Below are 23,509 nucleotides of genomic sequence, written 5' to 3'. Positions count from 1 at the left end.
ATCTTGGTTACTTGAGTTCTGGCTAGGAAATAATTCAGAGCCAAGACTCAAACTATAAGAGAACGTTTATTTGGAAAATCACAGAGGTAGAAGAAATAATTCGTCTTAGGAAACAAGTTATAGAGCAGGGGTCCTCAAACTTTTTAAAACAGGGGGCCAGTTCACTGTCCCTCAGACTGTTGGAGGGCCGGACTATAGTTTTAAAAAAAACTATGAACAAATTCCTGTGCACACTGCACATATCTTATTTTGAAGTAAAAAGACAAAATGGGAACAAATACACTATTTGTATTTGCATGTGGCCCACAGGCCGTAGTTTGAGGACCCCTGTTATAGAGGTAAAGCAAGGGCCTTGGAGCTTGGAGTGAGGAAGGTAATAGTAACTCACCTGGGGGAGGGAGAGGAGCTAAGGAAAGGCAGGGCATCCTCCTGAGAGGGAGAGTGTGCTGGGTGCTCCCTCCTAGGGGTTTTAAGGGTGGAGATTTTAGGGGAGGTCCCAGGGGAAGATTTCTATAGAACATTCACCAACTTTCCAGATGTGTCCTTTTAGGGTCAGACTTCCACTAATTAGTTAGTAACAGGACAGTGATCAGTACCAGTGCATTTGGTCCTGAGGTCAGTCTTGGTGTCACTGGTCTGGTTTTGCTGCTTTTCTGGGCCTGGAGCTGTATTACAACTGAGGCCTAGATGTTAGCTCTAGGGAGGAAAGGTTGGGGTTCCAAGTCACATGACCAGCGATATGCTGGAGGAGGAAAGGTCACACTGGGGATGAGGTCCAACCCTGCAGTTGCCCTTCGCTAGGCACCGGGGGCTTTCCACCCTGGTGACATTCTGTACCTAGCCCATTGTCCTTACTCAGCTCAAGGTCTATCTAACTGCCTGCTTCAGGAATGCTGCTGTGTTTTTCTCATTGCACTCTAGCAGTTTGTCTAGCTGATTACTGATACTGATCACTTTGATGACTTGATTACGGTAGTTTTGCCAAACTTCTACATGGAAAGTTTACTTTTTTCCCTCTTGCTACTAATAAGTATTTTGTGGGAAGGTACTTTGAAACTATGTTCCATTTCTCACTAAATTTTCAATGTATTCACCAATGTGGACTCATGGCTTACTGTCTTATTTGGAGGGTTAATAATCTGTTAATATCGTTATTGATTTTGATGCTCAAATTACCCCAGATTTGGCCAGTGGAAGCCTTTTCAAGTTGGTCTTTTTGACATGTCTCCATTATTCTTTGAGCACTCATTTGCTTTATGGCACAATAAGATGTTCCAAGCTAATCTTGTACTTTCTCTGTCCCAGCCTGGGAATCAGCTACTTCTTTAAGAAGCCCTGGTTCCTTTAGAGGAGAATTGTATTTAGAAGCCAAGGTCTGGGTGCTATGCTCACTGCTGTTGAGTGTTGTTGCTACCAGGTCCTGTCAGTAAACAGAGCCAAGAAATATGTGTGTGTTAACTTCAACTGTGAGAAAGCAGGCCCTCCTTACTGGTCTTGGGTTCCAGTCAGGCACACTGCCCCTTCATCCTCCACCCCATGTGGATGGATGCTCTCCTCTTTGACCTTATTTTCCTAAGATCACAGTGCCTATTCTGGTGGTTTGACATGCCCCTGCCCTCCCCACTGTCCTGTGGATGCCCTATTCACCCAGTATGGAGTCTGATTTTATCATGCTGGACAAGCCTCCACCGATCCCACATGGTCACCCTGCTTACCCCTGCCAGAGCTTCCACACCCCACTCTAGGGTGTCTTTGTACTTGAACACGCTCTCTACCCTCTTGGGCTGTGATACTCATGTCCCTCCATGGGCACTCTTCTCATTCCACTTGTGTTTCAGCATCCCAGGGCTGGCCGCCCTGTGTGTGAATGTCCTTACCCTGCTCGAGTTCTGGCTCCCTGTGCCAGATGGCTTCCGCTGAGTGGCTGCCTTTCGCATTCACTTGGATTTGACATTGAATTTCCAGGCCATCCCTCAGCCAGATATACTGCAGCCTGCTTGTGTTCTGACATCCCTTGTCAGATCACTCCTTTGTAGGAACATTTCCTCATCTTGCCCAGGCTCTGCACTCTACACTGGCCATCACCAATATGGACATCTATCCTGTCCTGCCCAATTTAGGACTGCATTTTCAGTAGGAGCAGAGGAAAAGTTAGGAAATGGGAGGCTTTTAAATACGTTTTTAAGGACAAACTTTTTTGATAACTAAATAGATATGATCTTAGCAAATGCTATTAATATGGTTGAAGAGTCTAGATTTTACACTGTAGGTTAGCCCGGTAGAGGATTTCTTAAAACTGAATGGAGTACTGCACATTACTGAGAGGTGTGCAGGCTTTTTTTTCTGCTCAGAATGCAGCTAAACTTTTTCCCCCTGTGGACTTACTTCACACATTGTGGCATAAGGATCTTTCATAGGGATATATGGGAAGGTAAAACTTTGTAACTCCTCTCACAGCAGTTCCTGTGTATCTTTATTAATCTGATCCTGAGAGCATTATTAGAAATGAAAAGCGAAGTGTAAAATCTTGAAACAACTTGTTTGTATAATTACACAACTAAGTTAATCATTTTCTAACAAGTTTCAACAGTGACTGCATTCTTCTATGGAGGTGTTAACTTGTTATGGGTTAGAAAGCAGTCTTTGATACAGCATTTTCAGCCTGGAAAAGGGCTTTAATTTCAGAGTCCACTGAAACAAATGTAGACTTGTTGGAAATATTAACACTACCTTTTTGCTTGTTTGTCTAGCTTAAAGGAATCAATGTTTATTAGGTGATGTTTGCTAGCATGTTCTGAAGTATATACAGTTTCTTTTGACTGTGTTGTCAACTTTAAGACAGTTCAATTGGTGTGGATTTTGAAATATTATACCTTAGCCCCCTCAGCATATAAGTTTGTAATTAAGGAAACAGTGTGCTGAAGTCAAATCATTACTCTAGTCTATAGAGAATAGGTTATTTTGCTTGAAGAATACTAGCTGATTTGAAGATTTGATTGCTGTGAAATGAGTCAGGGGTCCTAACACTGTGTGTTTTAGTTTGTAGCTCTAAGTAACACTTAAAGGGGATGAGGGCCTAGCACTATGACATGGTTACCATATGCAGCAAAGATTCATTTTGTGAATAGTGTTACATTTTTCTCCTAATCTCATAATATGTTGTTATTGAAGAAAAGTAGATCCCAACTGAAAGTTGATGATCCAGCAGAATGATCAATAGTATGATGCTTTAAAAAATAAAAAAACAAACCACACCAAACAAACAAAATCCCAAATCATTAAGCTTTCCTGCTGCCTCAATATTGTCAAAGCCTTTGTCTGTCCCTTGACTTCAAGCTGAGTGAGTGTACTTAATCATTCTGAGAACATGGCCCTGAGCACTGAGCATGGCCCTTCCAGTGAATCACTGAGAATTGTACAGAAGAGAGGTATTGAATAGAAACTCCCTTGGCTTACTTTCAGGCTTCATTCTCCCAGAAGTAAGAACTGCGCAGACCTCCCTTCTTTTAAACACATTTTAGCTGTTTGTGTGTCATTTTTCCATATTTAATAGCTGAGGCTGTTGTCAGCAGGTGTGACTTAGTCATACCTTTGACTCCAAAGGAAAACATCTTTAAAGGGTAACAGTGGTGTTTGTTCAGAAAATTACTTCCTGTCAGAGAGAGAGAGAGAGAGAAGCAGTTATGGGAGTTGAAAACTACGTCAGATGTTGGAGGAAAACTCATTCATCTTCTATTGTGCCTGGTGTGGAACTGGGGTTATAAGGCAGATGGTGCCCTCAAGGAGCTGCCAGTCGAGAGGGAGGACAGATATTTAGTCAGAGGTACACTGGTGGTTTTCCACCTAGGCAGAACACTGGAATAAGCTGGGGAGCTTTAAAAAAGACTGATGCCAGGATATTCTGATTTAATTGTTCTAGAGCAGTGGTCGGCAAACTCGTTAGTCAACAGAGCCAAATATCAACAGTACAACGATTGAAATTTCTTTTGAGAGCCAAATTTTTTAAACTTAAACTATATAGGTAGGTACATTGTTATTAACTTAATTAGGGTACTCCTAAGGCTTAGGAAGAGCCACACTCAAGGGGCCAAAGAGCTGCATGTGGCTCGTGAGCCGCAGTTTGCTGACCACGGTTCTAGGGTATAGCCTGGCCATCAGGACTTTTACTAGTAAAAGCTACCCAGGTAGTTATAATTGTGTCAGGGTTGACTGTGTTAAGAGTGTGGAAGCATAGGGTGCCCTGGGAGTATAAAGGAGGGACACAACCCAATCTGGGCTATGAGTTAGGGGTATTGAGAAGGCTCCCCAGAGAGGAGAGAGTGCATGAAGTGTTCTGGGAAAACTTGGGTCCATATTGGAAAATTGGCTCTGAATATTGTATTCTCAGCATCATTACATGTACTGAATTAGTAGTGAGTGTTAATAGGACAGAAAAAGTATTTTCAGTTTCTTTAGTCAAATAGTTAAAAATATTGAGCATCTTGGAGAGTAATGGAAGATATAAGCAGTCTCAGGGTAGTCCCAGAGATTCTCTGGAAATTATTATATCTTAATTGTTTACAGGCTTAATGAAAATATTAAGTAAGAGTTGCTTAGCCATTTGCATTTAGAAGACACACTTTTAAATTTATTTTGATTTGCAGAGAAACAGAAAATGCTTCCATCTGCACTGGCTTCACTGGCCCTTAAAATAACTTATGTATATTTGTTGGTATGTTATATAACTTGTCACAACATTAGTCACCACTTCTTCCATAAGGCAACATGTAAATGATCATGGATGAACATGACTATAACTTATAGTCTAATTTGTTCTTAGTGTTTTAATCAGCTTTTTGCTTTTCTTTTTCTGTTTTAAAAGAGACTGTCATAATCGTTGGCTTCATGTAATACAGTGGTTCTCAACCTTCCTAATGCTGCGACCCTTTAATACAGTTCCTCATGTTGTGGTGACCCCCAATTTCATTGTTACAAATTGAACATAATTAAAGCATAGTTATTAATCACAAAAACAATATGTAATTATATATGTGTTCTCTGATGGTCTTAGGCGACCCCTGTGAAAGGGTCTTTCAACCCCTAAAGGGGTCGCGACCCACAGGTTGAGAACTGCTGATGTAATAGAACTCTGGCAGCTATTTGAACTGAGTAAGAAACTTAATGTAGTCTTGTTATTACTCATTAGAGTGAGGCAGTAACTATGGCTAGCACTAGAAGAGGAGTAAGCTTCATTGCTTCTACAATGCCTTTGAAATCTTTTATTGCAAATCTTTTATTGAAATAATTGATTATTGAAGTATACCCTATGTTTATTTTATGTCATTTGTACTAAGTTATTTGGGAGAAGAATTCCATTTAACTAGATCAGTAGTTCTGAAAGAGTGTGATCACTAGTCCAGCAGCATAAGTATTACCTGGGTATTCATTAGACATGCTAATTCTCAGGTTCTATTCCAGAACCTCTGGAGGTGGGACTGGAAATCTATTTTAACGTGTTAAAACTTGAGGATCACAGATGTGTATAATCATTCTGCTCATATATTGAAATATTTTAGACCCAGGAAGGCTAGTTTGTGCTTTCTTTATTCCTTCCGAATGCTTATTTGATTCTGGCTATGTGCCACTCACTGTTCGGAGAAGCACACTAGCAGGGATGATAGACAAAGTCCCTGCTTTTCTGCAGTTTGCATTTAGAGGAGGGTGACTGGCAATAAACAAGACTGTGATAGTTAGGATGTGGAGAATTAAAGTTATGTGGTAGAGAGTGTGTTGAGGAAGGCCTTTCTGAGGAGGTCAAGTATAAGCCAAGTTTTGAATGACAGGAAGAGCCACCTATATGAAGATCAATACAAAGGGCTGTAAGATAGGAATGAGTTTGGTGTGTCTGAGGAGTAGAGAGGAGGCCAGTGTGGCTAGAATGCAGGGAGAAGGGTAGAGAGGTATGAAATGAAGTTGGAGAGATAGGTGAGATAGGCAAAGATCACATCATGTAGGACCTTATGGGAACTTTTTTTCTCTCTCAGTTTTTAAAAAAATTATAGTAAAATATACATAAGATTTTTCATCTTAACCACTTTTAAGTGTATAGTTCAGTGGTATTAAATACATTCATATTGTTGTATAACCATCACCACCATCCATTTCCAGAACTAAGACTTTGATTTTGAGTGTTATGGAAGCTTTTGGGACGTTTTGAGCAGAGGACTGACATAACCTGACCTCTAGAATAAAAGAATTTCTGGCCACTAAATTGAAATCTGAGTATAGAAGGGCAAAGGAGGAAGCAGGGAGATCAGTCGGGAGATTACTGCAATAATAGAGGTGAGGTGATGGTGATCTTTCCAAGATAGTGGGGTTGGGGATGCTTTCTGGATGTATTTTGGTGATCAAGTCATCAGAATTTGCTGATTGGTTGATTGTGGCATGGAAATAAGTGGCATATAAAACAAAGAGAGGAATTTAAGGATGACACAAGATTTTTGGTCTGAATAATTGGTGGATTTCAGAAGATGCAAGTTTGAGGAAGAAAAACACCATTTGTTAAATTAGAAATGCTTCATAGATATGCAAGTGGTGGTGTTGAGTAGCAGTTGGATAAGGGATTTGGAGTCAAGGAAGAAGCAAGATTGGAGACATGACTTTGGGGCTTGTCACCATTTGCATAATTAAAGCTGTGAGACTGAATGAGATCTTCTAAGTAATGAGTGTAGACAGAGAGAGGTCCAGGACTAAGGTCCAGGGTAGGAGAGCTTGCTTCAGAAGGAGTTAGCAAAGGAGCAGCCAGTAAGGTAAGAAGAGTAGTAAGAGAGTGATATCCTGATAGGCAAGTGAAGAAAGTGTTTCAGGAAGGAGGGCAAGGCAATCATCTGTATCAAATGCTGCTGAAAGGTTGAGTGAGACGAGCACTGAGAATTTACCATTTTAGCAATGTGAAGGTCATTGGTGATCGTGACAAGTGTTTCAGTGGTGTGGTGGGCTCGGAGTATGTTAAAGAGAGAAAGAAGCAGCAGCAGAGACCATGAGTATACATGGTATTCTTCATTTAGAGACAGCAGGTTTGCAGTCACCTTAACTTAGTGGCACAGGTTAATATGTTGGAGCTCCAGTGTTTAAAAAACTTGGTATGTAACATCTTTCCATGTTCATGTTTGTTATTTAGTTTTTTTAAATGGGAAAAACGAAAAATGGAAATTTAGGTAAAATATGTACGAAAGCTCTGCAGAACCTTTATGGAGTCACAGGGTCCTGCAGAATACATCTTGAAAACCATTATCTTAATCTAGAGCAGCGGTTCTCAACCTGTGGGTCGCGGCCCCTTTGGCAGTCGAACGACCCTCTCACAGGGGTTGCCTAAGACCATCCTGCATATCAGATATTTACATTATGATTCATAACAGTAGCAACATTACAGTTATGAAGTAGCAACGAAAATAATTTTATGGTTGGGTCACAACATGAGGAACTGTATTTAAAGGGCCAGAAGGTTGATAACCACTGATCTAGAGCAGGGGTCCTCAAACTACGGCCCACAGGCCACATGCGGCCCGCCGAAAACATTTATCCGGCCCGCCGGGTGTTTTTGCCGCCGCTGTGTGCATAGGAATTTGTTCATAGTTTTTTTTTTAAACTATAGTCCGGCCCTCCAACGGTCTGAGGGACAGTGAACTGGCCCCCTGTTTAAAAAGTTTGAGGACCCCTGATCTAGAGGGATGAAATTCTGAGATGGAATTTAGCCAGTTGCAAAATAAACTTAAAGATTTATTTCGGTTTTAGAAGGAATCTTGTTGGTGTCCTTCAGATGACTTTAGAACATTCCTCTCTTTCATCAAACATTGTTCTTTGAGCTCATTTGAATGAAAAGGATGTTTTCAACTGGTATTTTCCACAAATGTTTGGTGACCAAAGGACACTGACTTTGTAGGTCTTTCTGTACCCTCTATCAGGGAAAAAAGAGCACACATATTTTTTTTAAAGGAGCTTAAAACTTCAGTTCACCTTGTTTATTTTGTACTTTTAAGTAAGATACTCTGATTTAGTGTATAATTTTTAAATAATATTTGACAATACTAGTATATATTTAAATACTTTGAATTTTAGAGCAGCCAACTCTTTTCAGCTGTAGTTGCTTATTTAAAACAAAAGCCCAAGTTTCTATTCAATGATGAAATGATGATCTTTCACAAGAGAAATAACTGGATTCCTGATTGGCAAAACACACATTTTTCTTTCTACTGCTAAGGAACTTTAAGGAGTATTACCATATTTTATTGAATTTAAGATGCTATTATTTATAAGAAGCACTGTTATTATATGTATTATCAATAAAGAAAAAATGCTGCCATGTAGAATTGTAAGATGCAATGGATTGTAAGATATGAGAAAATGTGGGGGGAAGTTCTTCTAGAATCAATGAAACAGAATTTGAGTGGCAGGAGGTGTGACTTCTGGTTCTGGCTACATTTCTAAGAAGCTGTGGGACCTCCAGCAGTCACTGAGGAGCTCTGCCTGAGGTTCTCCACCTGTATGGTGCCGGTGCCCCTACCTCCTGGGATTAGAATAAGAATGGAATGTGATAAATGAGATAGTTATTTTGAAAACTGGAATCTATTGGGTAAATTCAAAGTTTTTATTTGATTGAAATTAAACCTTAGATCTGATTAGGAAACTCAGAAAATTTCTTCTCTGAGCTTTGTTGTCAGGTTTAAAATATAACTCAGATATAGACATTTGAAAGTATAACATTTTCTTCACTGACTGATTTTCATTCAATCTGGAAGTAATATCTTTTTATTGTAGTTTTAGAATCAAAGAGAAAGAGAAAATACAAAGAAATATAACCCCGATGTTCTCATCACTCTGAATTAACTGTTAACATTCTGTTAGTGCTGTGATCTTTAAAACACTTATTATGAAATATTTATGACATAAAAAGGTAAAAGGATATAATAATGAACATTCATATACTTGCAGTTTTTCGATACAGGTGAAGCCCCCTATGTGGGAACAGTCTTACATGTAGATGAGGATCCTGTCTCATGACAGCCTGCAGTGACGGTGAACCTTTTGAGCTCGACGTGTCAGCATTTTGAAAACCCCTGACTTAACTCTAGTGCCGTGTCACATATAGAAATTTTTTGATCTTTGCAACCATAGTAAAACAAAGACATATTTTTGATATTTATTGTATATATTTAAATGCCATTTAACAAAGAAAAATCAACCAAAAAAATGAGTTTGCATGTCACCTCTGACACGCGTGTCATAGGTTCGCCATCACTGGCCTAGGGAGACAGGATACTGTCTCTCTTGTTTCAGTCTTAAAATCTATAAATCAGCAAGTTAACTTCATCCTATGAATGTTTTATCCTGGAATATGAGGGAGAAGGCTACTTTCTGCTAGTGTTGCTTTGCTTTGAGTTTCCTCAGAATTCTACCTGTGGCGTTGGAGATCTAGCTGGGTAAATTGAAGATGTGACATCTATAAAATTGTCATAATGTCTAGCCAATTATTGGCCAGACATTGTACTCAGACAATGTGTGTGTGTGTGTGTGTGTGTGTGTGTGTGTGTGTGTGTGTTTAAATTTCACAATAGTTTTTCTGGTTAGGTGTTTTCATTTTATAGATTAGGTAGACATGGCTCAGAGAAGTTGAGTAACTTGTCCAAAGTTCCACAGCCATTAAGTTGTGGAGCTAATGATTTTATCAAGGTGTGCTTTATATCTCAGCCTAAATGTTCTATTACCATGCTACCTTCATCCTTGTTAGTAATCATGATTTGTTTCTTTCGTAGGCAAAACCCAGAGACCACATTTGAAGTGTATGTTGAAGTGGCCTATCCTAGGTCAGGTGGCACTCTTTCAGGTATTTGCTTGTTTGATTATGATATGGCATGTTTGTTTATTGTATGTGATAGCCATGCATATGGGATATGTGAATATTCTAAACTGTTATTTATCTTTAAGTATGTTTAAGTGTCTTTCCTTGTTATTTGTGCCCATATTATCATAAGCATGATGAAATTGATCTAATTTAGTAAATTTTGTGTTTGTTGGTAAAATAAAGTTGGAAATTATTTGAAGGAAATACCTCCTGTGGCTTTAGTTTTTGAACTAATTTGGACATGTATTCTTGGATGACAGGGTCTTAGATACCTTGTGCAGGCTGAATATATTACTTCTTGAGCTAAAAATCCTTGGTTAATGAGAAAAAAATAACCTTATGATCCAGTGTTCTTTTTCTTGGTGCTTGATAGAGTGATGCATTTGCCAAAGATATGTTAGGGAGCAACTCTTGGCCCCCACACAGTAACAGTTGCATATATTATTTGGTGTTTAGAGAGAGTGAATTTTCTTGGATTAGAAACTTGGAATAATCAGGATTTCAGTGGTAGTTATACCCTTAATTGGCTATACAACCTTGGGCATATTTTTTTCTATTTCATTATTTAATTTGATTGTAATGCTCATAAAAATAGCTTTTATTAAGTTTGTCTTGTCCTACATACTTGACATGGATAGTCAGTCCTTATAATTCAGCCCTTAAAGATAGCTGGGTGGCATCTCCACTACAACACCTATGAGAAAAGGGAATCTCAGAGAGATCAAATAAATTACCAAGGTCATATAGCTACTGTGTGGTTCAAGTCCTTGTCACTTTTCTGCATTGCCTTCATGAGAACAGTGACCATGATATGCACAACTCTCTATGTCATCTGCAGGGCCTTGTATAACATCACCAATGTTTGCTAAAATGAATGAATTTCTCCTAACAGCAAAAGTCAGATAATTGTGTGTGCTCCACTTTCTGGATTATCTAAAGAAGTAGAATATTAACATCTGTAAGTTATGCCTCTTAATGTGCAAACTATTGGATTGGGAAGGGTTACTCAGTGTGTATGTGAGCAGCATTTTATGGACTGACATTTCAGAGTAACCATTTGATGATGGCTGTGATTTGACAGATACATTTAAAGACAAACATTTTTCTTATTTTTCTATTTGCTAATGTTTCCCCTTTCAATTGTCTCCCAAAGTTAAAATGAAATTTTTGGGGGAATATGAACAAAATTTGAAAAGTGAAAATAAGATGGAAGAATGAACAAAAAGAAAAGTGTGTATCTTACCCTTTAATCCCAGACATCTGATTCCTCTTCCCTTCCTGCAGACAAGTCCTTTCTTGTTTAACTCTTTAGTATAGTTTTAAAACCTTTTTATTTTGAAAATACTTAAAATGATAAACGTTACAAGGATAGCCAAGTGTATATGCCCTTTCCTTAGATTCAGCAAATGCTACTTTTTGGCCATATTTGCTTCATTCTACATGCATATGCATATTATTTTTGCTGAACCACTTGAGAAGAAGTTGCAGACATTGTGATCTTTCACCCCTAAATTTTTCAGAATATATCTCCCAAGAATAAGGACATTTTCTTCCATAACTCTAGTATAGTTATTGAGATAAAGAAAATTTAACATTGTTATAATGTCAGTTCATATTAAAATTTAATCATTTGTCCCAATAGTGTCCTTTATAGCATTTCCTCCTCTGATCTAGAATCTCATTCAGGATCATGCACTCTATTTAATTTCACATCTATTTAGTTTCAGCATGTAATAATTTTATGGCTTTTCTTTACCTTTTATGACATGTTTTTGAAGGAATTAGCTTGTTTTTTTTTTAAAAAGTCCAGGACTTGGATCTAATTGTATCCCAATTAGATTCAGATCATGGATTTTGGGCAAGAATATCTAGAACATGATATTGTGTATCATATCAGTAGGCACATGGTGTCAGTCCCATTATTTGTGGAAAAATACATAAAACTTTCATGTACAATTTCACAAATTATTATAAAGTGAGTACCCATGTTACTGCTGTCCAGGTTAACAGATATAATGTTTCTTGGTTCTAAGGAAATTCTGTTCCTGGCAAGAGTGATCCCTGCCCTGGCCCTATTCTTTAGAGGGCCCTGCTTTGTCCCTCTTTCATGGGGAAAGGAGTCTGTGGGATATGCCCACTTGGAGCCTGAACCCTTCCATCCTAGACCATGCTTTGAGTACCTAGGATCTCAAAATTTTGTGCCCAAATGGCCCAGAGGCTGCATGAATCTCTTCCTGAGGTCCATCTTTCTGAGGGTAGACTGAGCTACAGGTGTATACACCCTGAGGCCCAAGTGATGGTTTAAGAGTTGCCATTTGTGGGGAGTAGTGTATGGGATGGAACTTGGACTTGTGAATGGAGGTGACTGGGTGCTGTGTGCGAGGTTGTTGGCAGTATGAGATAGAGAAGAGGGCTATGGGCAGTGGGCCAGTGGCCAATTTTCCCTGCACCATCAGGTTTCCACTTGAACTTTAAGGAATCCAAAAATTCTCAGTATGAATTTAGTCTTCTAGGCAGATAAAGGCATATTTGTTGTGATAGGAAGGTAGAACATGTATTTTTTGTTATTAATTCTCACCCAAGGATATTTTCCCCATTGATTTTTTTTTTAGAGAGAGTGGAAGGGAGGTGGGAAGACAGAGAAAAAGAACCATCAATGTGAAATAGACACATTGATTGGTTGCCTCCTGCAGCCGCTCCTAGTGGGGCCAGGGATGGAGCCTACAACTGAGGTGAGATATGAAGCCTTGACCAGAATCCAACCCGAGACCCTTTGGTCTGAGGGGGGATGCTCTAACCTGCCAGGGCACTGTGATCTTTTTTTATACGTGAATCCTGCTTCACGTAAACATACTTCCGTAGGATAGAAACCATATTAGATGAATGGATCATGCTAAACTGTTTTTTAGAATTGATTGTGTTCATCTAGACTCCCTTCAGCATTTGGCATCAGTCCTTGGTATATTAGACCTTTTTCTTTCTTTCTTTCTTTTTTTTTTTTTTTTTTTTTTGCCAACCTCGTGGTTGTGTAGTAGTATATCCTTGTTTTTATTTGCATTTTCTTGATGACTGATGAGATTGAGCACCTTTCATATGCTTATTGGCATAAGTTATTCAACTTATTTTTAAAAGTGCCTGTTCAAGTCTCTTGCTTTTTTTTTTTTAAATTGAGTTTTCTATCTTTTCCTTATTGATTTATAAGAAATTATATATTACTAGAGGCCCGGTGCATAAATTTGTGCATGGGTGGGGCCCCTCTGGGTGGCCTGTGGGGATCGGGCCAAAACCTGCAGTCTACTGCCTCCTGCAGCTCCTACCTGCCTCTCCCGCTCATCCTGGCCCCACTGCACCTGCCACAGTCTCACGTCCAATCAGTCCTGATCAGGAGAGGCTCGCGTTGCCACAGCAGCACTCGCCAGCTATGAGCCTTGTGTCTGGCACCCTCCCGAGAGGAGTAGCTTGTGGGATCAGGCTGAAACTGACTCTCCGACATCCCCAGAGAGGTCCCAGGTTGCAAGAGGGTGCAGGCCAGGCTGAGGGACTCCACCAGTGCACGATTGGGCTGGGGAGGGACAGTGGGAGGTTGGCCAGAGGTGGGGAGGGACCATGGGAGGGCTCCAGGGCATGTCTGGCCCATCTCGCTCAGTCCAGATCGGCCGGCCCCAGCAGCAAGCTAACCTACGGGTCGGAGCATCTGCCCCCTGGTGGTCAGTGCACGTCATAGCGAATTATTGATCAGCCTTAGCATATCTTTAGCATATTATGCTTTGATTGGTTGAACAGTAGGACGGATGACTGGACACTTAGCATATTAGGCTTTTATTATATAGGATAGATATTAATTATCTGCTTGTATGTGTTATAAATATCTTCTCCCACCCTGTGGTAAAAGACTCTCTTTATGGTACCTTTGATCAAAACTTAATGATTTTAATATAGTACAATCTATATATATAAAAGCCTAAGCGACCTTTATGACCAGACAAGTGGCCAGTAGCTATGATGCATGCTGACCACCAGGGGGCAGATGCTCAATGCAGGAGCTGCCCCCTGGTGGTTAGTGCACTCCCATAGCCAACCTCCCACAGTCCCTCCCCCTGGCTGGCCAACCTCCTGCAGGTCCCCCCCACTCCCCAGCCCTGGCCAGCGGCTGATTGGCCCTGATTGCTGGCCAGGCTGAGGGACCCCACCTGTGCACAAATTTGTGCACTGGGCCTCTAGTTTATTAATATTTTCCTACCCTACAGATATGAAGATATTTTCCTATAAGAAATGTATAGTTTTGCCATTTGCATTTAGGTCTTTAATCTATCAAGGACTTTAGTTTTCTATTAGATGATAAATATTCTAAAAAGTTAAACTATAAATTTGATTCCTTATTCATGACTTTTTAAAATTGGGAAACTAGATAAAGCTGAATTACTAAGATATGCTACTCCTCTACTTAAATCATATTTTTATAAAATGATCACATACTTCTAAATTGTACCTAAAATATTACCTCTCAATAAAAAGATGACACGTGAGAAAGGCCAATGAGAAATATTACTAGAATTTAAAGACAGTATTTTCCCTTACCAATAACTTTTAATGTTTGTAATACTGAAGACATGTATTGTAAACTCTCATATGTTCTGTGCTCTGAAGAGCATTCCATGAAGTCCATGGGAAGGACATGTGATCTGTCATTTTGCTTAGACATTGCACCACGATTTATGATACTTAATGGGATACCTTCCAAACACTGTGAAAGTAAAGTTTAGGTATACAAATTGAACTCATGGTGCTGCTTAGTTTCTTTGGGAATTTGTAAGATTTCCTAGTTTCTATCACCAGTGAACAAGCTGTCACTTAATATTTGATTTTAGGTAATCTTTTACCTACTTCTACAACCTTCTTATTTGTTTTTGATAAAACTCATCATACTTACCTTTTCCTGCTATTATTCAATGCGTTATTTTTGCCATTTTGAATGATTGCAAAGAAATCTGCCTTAAAATTAGTCTTTGTTCCTTGGACTTGCATCTCTGATCTCTGCCAAAGTATCTGAGCAAATTTAGGTATAAACCTTACCCTGTACAATACTAGTGTCTGGGCATAATCTTCTCTTTGAAGTTTGTTTGCATCCCCCAGAGGGATTAATTCCCTGCTGTGAGAAGGTGGGTTAGAAAGCACTGAAACTACTTTATGGGTCTTTAATTGGGGGATTTAGTATACATTTTGTTCTATAAACTTCTGTGGGAGTTTCATTCTTACAATTTTTCTTATACTGTGGTATGTTGTATTCTCATTGTAAATAAAAAATACTAAAAATGTTCTCAAGCTCATGAATATATCTTTGTGTTTTGTTTTTTTCTATTACCTTTAAATTTTTAGTAGTTTGTTTTCTGATTAGATTTTGAGTATGTATAAACTTTAAAAATTTTCAAAGAATTATTAAGAGAAAATATCACAGTAATAACTACTACTAATGTTTGGCTGTATTTATCTCCTTATAGTCTTTTATGTGTGTATGTAAATAAAATATATAAACTTCCCCTCCAAAGCCCTGCTATATGTGTGTGTTTTTCTTGCTCCTTCCCCAGGTTAATTATCATTTTTCCTAAAATTATTAATATAGCTTTGTAAAAGCCATTTTGGTTGCTATAAATTTTACATCATGTTTATGAGCTATATTTACTTATAATTGGATCTTTAGAGTGTTTCCACAATTCTCCTGTTATAGATAAGCCAATGAACATCTTTGTGTATGATGCTTGCAATGCTTTAAAAAGAATTTGGATCATTTTGAGTAAATCTTTGTTCTACTTTGTTCTTAATTTTTTATTTGCCATATCCTATTTTGTATACTCTAATTTGTGTATTTATTCAAGAGCCCATCTTTACACAGGGATCCCAGAAAGTCAATAAAACCATCTCAAGTTGTGAAATTTCCCAAAGCTGAGTTCAGTAGCCTGATTGAAGGTCTCAGAAGAGGGTGCTCTTGCAAGAGGGATGAACCTGCCCAATTCCATAATCAGATGGTACTGGCCATGCTGAAACTCGGTGCATTTCAAACACAAGTATCTCATTACAGCTGGCATCTCTGAGCCTGCTGTGGGCACTGTTCTTGGCCAGCCGCTCAGCACTGAAGAGTGGCAGCATCAGGTTCTCAAGGCTTTTGGCAAACCAGCTTCCTCTGTGTCAGCTTCCATCCCAGCATTTTTAATGCACTAGTCCAATAGCCACTTTATAAAAAGTACATAGTCAAGTTGAGAAACTGTTGTGAGAACTCTGTGAGAGGACTGCTCTCAACGTGGTGCTGTGGTTAGCTCAGATTTTCAGCTAGCTTGGTGTTAAGCAGTAACCTTAAAACTAAACAAAACTCTTGGCTTTAAAATCTCTCTTAAATATCTGTTCACATTTCTGTATTGGCAGTATCATGAAGATAACTGAGTTTGGGCCAACTTAAGATATTTAGAGCCAGATTTATTATTCTGAACCTTAGCTTTCACTTTACAGGATTAATTCTAGGAGCTTTGCCTGAATCTGTGATCACCATTCAACATTATTAGATATTTTTAAAAAATTGACTTTAGTAATAAACAACATTTCATGCTGTCTCTTTAGAAGTGGAGTGGATGGGGGAAAAGTCCTTTTGAGAGTTGTTTTACTTCAGATTAAAATAGTGGTTCTCAACCTTCTGGCCCTTTAAATACAGTTCCTCATGTTGTGACCCAGCCATAAAATTATTTTCGTTGTTACTTCATAACTGTAATGTTGCTACTGTTAAGAATCGTCATGTAAATATCTGATATGCAGGATGGTCTTAGGCGACCCCTGTGAAAGGGTCGTTCGACCGCCAAAGGGGTCGCGACCCACAGGTTGAGAACTGCTGGATTAAAATATTCTTAGAGGTAATAACTGAATTTATAGTTTTATTTCTTTTCAATAGTAATATAATAAATCACAGCAAACTTTTCTTCCCGTTCCTAAAGTGTGAAATTTAGGGGCCATCTGGATATATACTACAATATAGGAGAGTCTCGAAAGATTTGGTAATTCATGACAGTGTGGTTCTTGCTCTGTTTGTGGTTCAGTGTTAGGCCGCTGGCCCTCTTGGTGGACTATTAATCTACTAAATGATAAAATCAATGTGAGCAGCAAGTTTGTTGGTTGAAAAAAATTTATTCCCTCAAAATGGCAATCTCAGAATCTCATTTTCTTAACTATAAAATGGGGCCCCTAATAGTACCTACATCATTTAGTTGAAAGGATTAAAGGGGAATGCATAGTACATGGGACATGGAAAGTTCTTAGTAAGTGGGAGCTGTTGTTATTTATCATTTGTTTAAAAATATTTAATTTTTTAGAGAAATTTTAGATTCACAGTAAAATTGAGAGGAAGATATAGAGATTTCCCATATACTGTCTGCCCCACACAGGCACAGCTCCCCCCATTATCAACATCCCCCACCAGAATAGTACATTGGTTACAAGTGATGAATCCACATTGACATATCATAATCACCCAAAGTCCATTATTTATGTCACAGTTTACTCTTGGTGTTTTATATTCTATGGGTTTAGACAAAATGTATTCATCATTATAGTATCATATAGAGTAGTGTCTCTGCTCTAAAAATCCTCTGTGCTCTACCCATTTATCCCCTGCTCCCATTATCCTCTGATAACCATTAAGCTTTTTAAAAAAATCTTTAAAAAAATTTTTTTAATCCTCACCTGAGGATATTTTTACATTGATTTTAGAAAGAGTGGAAGAGAGAGGGAAAGACAGAGAAATACCTATGTGAAACACATCGATTGGTTGTCTCCTGCACATGCCCTGACCAGGGCCCGGGCTGGGGAGGAGCCTGCAACTGAGGTACATGCCCTTGACCAGAATCGAACCCGGGACCCTTCAGTCCCCAGGCCGATGCTCTATCCACTGAGACAAACTGGCTAGGGCACCACTGATCTCTTTACTGCCTCCATAGTTTTGCCTTTTCTAGAATATCATATAGGTGGAATCATACAGTATGTAGCTTTTTCAAATGGCTTATTTCACCTAGCAATATGCATTTAAGGCTCCTCTGTGTCTTTTCATGGATTTCTTTTTGGCACTAAATAATATTCCATTTCCTGGATGTGCCATAGTTTATCTGTTCACCTACTGAAGGACATCGTGGTTGCTTCCAATTTTGGCAATTATGAATAGAGCTGCTGTAAACATCTGTGGGCAGATTTTTGTGTGGACATAGGTTTTCAACTCCTCAGGTAAATACCAAGGAGCATGATCGTTGGATATTATGTTAAGCACATTTAGTTTTGTAAGAAACTGACAAACTTCTGTACCATTTTGCATTCCCTCCAGCAGTGCATGCGAATTCCTGTTGCTCCACATCTTCACCAGCATTTGGTGGTGTCAGTGTTTTGGATTTTGGCCATTCTAATTGTTGTGCAATGGTGTCTGATTGTTTTAATTTGCATTTCCCTGATGACATGTGATGTGGAGCATCTTTTCATATGCTTATTTTCCATTTGTTTGGTGAGGTATCTGTTGAGGTGTTTGGCCCGTTTTTAAATCAGGCCTGTGTCTAGATTCAGGTTTTTGCATGTCCACTTATTCCAGTTCTGTTTGCTGAAAAGACTATCTTTGCTCCACTATCATTGCTCATTTGGCAAAGATCACTTGACTATATTTAGTAGTATATGGGTTTATCTCCAGGCTTTCTTTTGATCCATTGTCTATTCTTTCACTTATACTATCCTGTGTTGGTTTCTGTAGCTTCATGGTAATCCTTGAAGTTGGTTAATGTCAGTCTTCTGATATTGTTCTTCTCTTTCAATATTGTGTTGATTATTATGTTTTTTTTTGCATTTCCATATAAACTTCAGAATCAGATTGTCAATATCCACAAAATAACTTGCTTATATTTTTATTGTAATTGCATTTAATTTATACAGTTGTGAAGAACTGACATATTGAATATATTGAGTCTTCTTACCTGTGAACACGGGGAATATCTCTACATTTATTTAGTCCTTTGATTTTTGTTTTAGGGAGTATCTCATATAGTCCTTGCATATATTTTTGTTAGATCTATGTACGAAAGTAGATGTCATTTTAAATTATAATATTATTTTTGTGTAAGGCAAGAGTTCATATCTGTGTAGAACTCTGCAATTATTCTCAAGCTAACACAGTTCAAAAGTAGGTAGTAAAATTAACTAGCCAAAGTAGATTTTTCAGAATCCATGCATTCAAACTTAAATCCTTTATTCATGGGAAAGCCCTTAGCTTATGCCCTACGGGCTTTGGTTTGCCCTGAGGATTTTTCTGTATTATATTGCTCAGCATAGTTACTGATCATGTTGATGATATTAAATCATTGTATTCATCAGGATTCTTTTTGCTATAAGTAGCAGAGCCCAGTGAAATCTGGCTTGAGCAAAAAAAGGGAATTTATTATCTCTCAATATTGAGAAATGCAATGAAAAACCTGGCTTTGGGTTTTGCTGGATCTAGGTGTTCTACTTATATTTTCAGAGATTTGTCATCTCTTTCTTCTGTGTTGGGTTCATTTTGGGACAAATGTTCCTTATACAATGGCAAAGGGATGGCTATTGGGAAATCCAAACTAATATTCTATCACTTTAGTTACCCAAGTGGAAAAAGAGTATCTTACATTATTTTGAACCATAGTCCCAAAGGTGATTGTACTAGGCCGAATTGAGTTGGGTGACTCTGAGCTGTTGATTGGGGCATGAGGGAGGATGTGTGTGTGTATGTGGGGGGGGGCCTGTTTAATGCCATCTGGATTCTGTAGCCTGAGTATGGGCAGGATAGTTCCTCAGAGGAAAATCTGATGCTGTCACCAGAAGAAGGAAGAATGGATGTTAGACAGCCAAAACAGATGTCTGTTGCAGTCATTAGGACAATGTTTTATTCAAAATATTTTTCAGAAAAGCACTGAGACACATAATCTAGTTTGGAAAGATTTATAACCAAAATAATTAAGTTTCAATACTTAAAAAAAAATGTAGGTCTTCAGCTTTCTCAAAAACTGCCATAATAAGCTTGATTTCCCCAGGATTCTACATGACTGAGGTCTTATTATCAGACATCTACTTGTTAGTTAGAGTTCTTTATTTGAGCACTCAGTTTAGGTTCAGCACTGTGCTAGACTCTATGGAAAGTGGAGTTGAAGATCTATAAAATAGGAACTAAATTTTTGCTTTAAATGCTTAGGAGACTTATTTTTGTTAAACTTTTAAGAAATTGTATTCTAGCTTTTGAACTTCTTTTGGTATTAATCACAACACATTTTGCATTCCCTGCTTTATGTTGCATTGAAAACATGCAGTCCGCTCAAAGGCTTTCATTAGAAAAAGAAAGCTCTACTGAAGATGTCACTGTGAGATTGCTTTGCCCAGCAGAAAACTTTAATAAATTGTTTGATTTAAAGACAGTTTTCTTACCTTTAATGTGTTCTTAGGCATTAGAATTTTATGCTATCACATAGCCTTATTTGAATAGAAAATAGATGCAGCTGAATTGTTGTCTAGATTGTTACAATATAATTATAATCATGGATAATTAGTAGTAAAAACAATGTAATGGAAAGACTGTAGGGTTTGACATCAGTTTTCTTCTGCCACTCACTAATTGTTTGACCTTGAGACAGTATTTAAATTGAATATTGGTTTACCTAGTATTTAAGTGGGACTTATATCTATTTGGAAGGCTGTTTTGCAAATTAGAGACAATCTGTATTAAAATACCTAATACTGAAATTGGTACAAATTTGACATTCTTGTGGTGACTTAATTCAACATCATCTTTTAGTGAAAACCAAACAAAAAAACCAAACTTCAAACCAAAACCAAACAATAAAACTTCCTGCAATTGTGATTTTGTTAAGAGATTGAATCTTCTTTCTGAGATAGAGTTAATTTAAATTCCTTTTGGAAAGGGTTCAAATACTAGAATAATAGTGAGATGAAGATATGACACTTTCTGCCCGGCCAGCATGGCTCAGTGGTTCAGCGTTGACCTGTAAACCAGGAGGTCACAGGTCAATTCCCAGTCAGGGCACATGCCCGGGTTATGGGCTCGATCCCCAGTGTGGGGCATGCAGGAGGCAGCTGATCAGTGATTCTCTCTCATTATTGATGTTTCTATCTCTCCCTTTCTCTTCCTCTCTGATATCAATAAAAAAAATATTTTTAAAAAAAGATATGAAACTTGATGAAAAGAAAACTGAATGACTAATTTTCTTCTTTTGAAAATGTATGATTAATTCTGAATGTTTTCAAGGAAAATACATTTTGGACACATGAATAATTTCAGATGATCAACCTGTATTTTTTTCCCCCTTCACTTACATGTTACAGTTAAACTTAAATAAGAACCCAATGATTAATTCTCAGTTACCAGAATTTTTCTTATTTACACTACCTGTGAGAAGAGCCAGATTCCAATAAAATAAGTTGGTGTCAGATATTTATTAAAACAACCCATTTCTGGAATATGATCTATACTTAGTGCATATTTAGCTCAGTTTTCTGTCTTCAGCAGTAATCATCACTGATACTCAGAATGATGGAAATGGCTTCTTGAATATCAAAAGGAAAGCATTCCATTAGTTTGTTAGGTTATATTTACTATGGAAGGAAAATTGACAAAAGTATTTGGGAAAGATTACCTATAAAGATTGAAATGAAAAATATTTTCTTCATGGCTCTCAATGAAGTACAAAATCAGCTAAGCAAAACATTTAATTTGTTTCCTCTTCTTACTAATAAATATTTTATTAATAAAAGTTCTCTTCCCCCCAAAACTTAAAATATTAAGCAAAATCTATTTAAGAGAAGGTTTCTAGAATCAGGCCATCTGGGTTCAAATTCCGCTCTACCGCTTATAACGTATATCCCTGTGTGATTTTGGGCAAAATACTTAGTTCCTCTTCTTGTCTTAGTTTCCTAAACTGTAAACTGGGGGTGATGTAAGTACGAGTTAGTGTTGTAAAGATTAAATGAGAAAAAAATGTTAAAGAATTAAGCACAGGAATGGCACAGAGTATCTCTCAGTTTAAACTATCATTAAAGAAAAAATAAGTTGGATTTATTTATTTTGATCCTTCAAACTAGAAGTTGAGGAGCATCAGAGATCTGCACTGGGGAAATGTCATTGTTCCTGTTGTAGGTATTTTTCATCTGTACACTTGATAGCAGGGCATTGGGAAAGGATCTAAGGCAGTTCTAGGCCCACAGCCTTTGGAAGGCTTGACTAGTTTTTTTTTCTTGCCTCCAGCAGCCCCAGCAAATCCAGTTTAGGTTTTTTAAAAGTTCTTAGTCCCTGGGGTGGACCCTGGAACAAGCCGACCTATTTTCTCTTGTGTTTGCTAGATGGAGATTGAGTTGACTCAGGTTTTATTTGGATTTCTGTGGACCCGCTTCAGGATAAAAGCTCAAGTCTAGACCAAATTTAAGTTGAGATTTAGGGCTGACCCTGCTATATTTTCCCTTTTTTTGTTTAGAAACATTTTTCTTTTACACTTTATCCATTCAGCCATATTTCTTACAAGCCTACTGTATGATAGATGCTGGGGTAAGGGTTCATTCCAGACAGAAGGGTTTATTTTTCTACCTATTAATTAAAAATTGGGTCTTTTAGCAAGATTATGATCAGCTTTAGGGTATCATGCTTAGTTCCACAAGGGCAGAGATCTTTGCCTGCTTAGTTCACTGATATGTCCCCAGCATCTAGAACAGTGCATGGCACATGATAGGCATTCAGTACATATTTGTTAGACGAATGAATTGACACAATTCCAACTGATTGCAATGAGTCTTGATGTTTTAATTAGTTCTGTAGTTTTATTGTTGATAAATATCTCATTTCTAGCAGGTTGAATGGCTGCTCAATATGCTATATTTTATTTCTTAATGGAAATCTTTGTAAAACTAGGGGAGGGCATTTATGTTAGAAGCAAAAGTAATCATGCAGTTTTCTCTCCAGCAGTTTTCTGGAAGATATTTTAGTCTTTCCTATGAGCAGATGTGCTCAGGATGAAAGTTTACAGGAAGGCGTGCTCACATTTGTCTCACTAGGCAAGGAATGCCTTTTCCTCTCCATTTAGTAAGTGTCCATCAGACTTCCCAGAGTACAATGAGGCTTTTACCCCAGGCCCAGCAGCCTGTATTTTTTGCATTTTAGGCTTTTTCTGCCACCCCTGGGAAACTGCCTGGTGGTCTGGCATCATGGGAATTTGTTTCCCTAAAAGCTGATTCCCCACCCTTTCCTCCAGCAGAAGCAGTGGGTGAGTGACCAGAGCTCTGGACTTGGGTCTGAAATATGTCTCTGCAATTAATAGCCATGTGACCTTGGAGAAGTTATTGATCTTTTTTTCTTGAGTTTTGTCATTTGCAAATACAAGTTTGATAATGCTTATCTTTTAGGGTTGCTGTGAGGGTTAAGAAAACACTAACTGTAAAGTAATTAACATGCCTAGTTAGTTTTCTTTCTTCTGTCACATCAAATCATTGTTCTTCACTCTTTCAGCCCCCTGACACAAAAGAACACCTGTGTTATTTTTCATAGCTTGGAGGACTATAGAGTCTTTGAAATGCTTGGTAATGGTTTTC

At 38.2% G+C, this 23,509-nt stretch overlaps 1 protein-coding gene across 1 annotated transcript in view; it reads left to right on the top strand.

Moving 5' to 3' along the window:
- Nucleotides 1-23,509, top strand: part of DENND1A (DENN domain containing 1A) — a 465,733-nt gene that overhangs the window by 37,192 nt on the left and 405,032 nt on the right. Inside the window, exon 2 of the mRNA XM_081104118.1 lies at nucleotides 9,792-9,862. Coding sequence (XP_080960244.1) covers nucleotides 9,792-9,862 — 71 coding nt within the window. The remainder of the gene's footprint in view (nucleotides 1-9,791; nucleotides 9,863-23,509) is intronic.

The sequence above is a fragment of the Myotis nattereri genome, assembly GCF_964212035.1.
Source record: "Myotis nattereri genome assembly, chromosome: 12".
Classification (NCBI taxonomy): domain Eukaryota; kingdom Metazoa; phylum Chordata; class Mammalia; order Chiroptera; family Vespertilionidae; genus Myotis; species Myotis nattereri.
The sequence above is the reverse complement of the archived record's forward strand: the minus strand, read 5'-3'. Positions and strand labels throughout refer to the sequence as shown.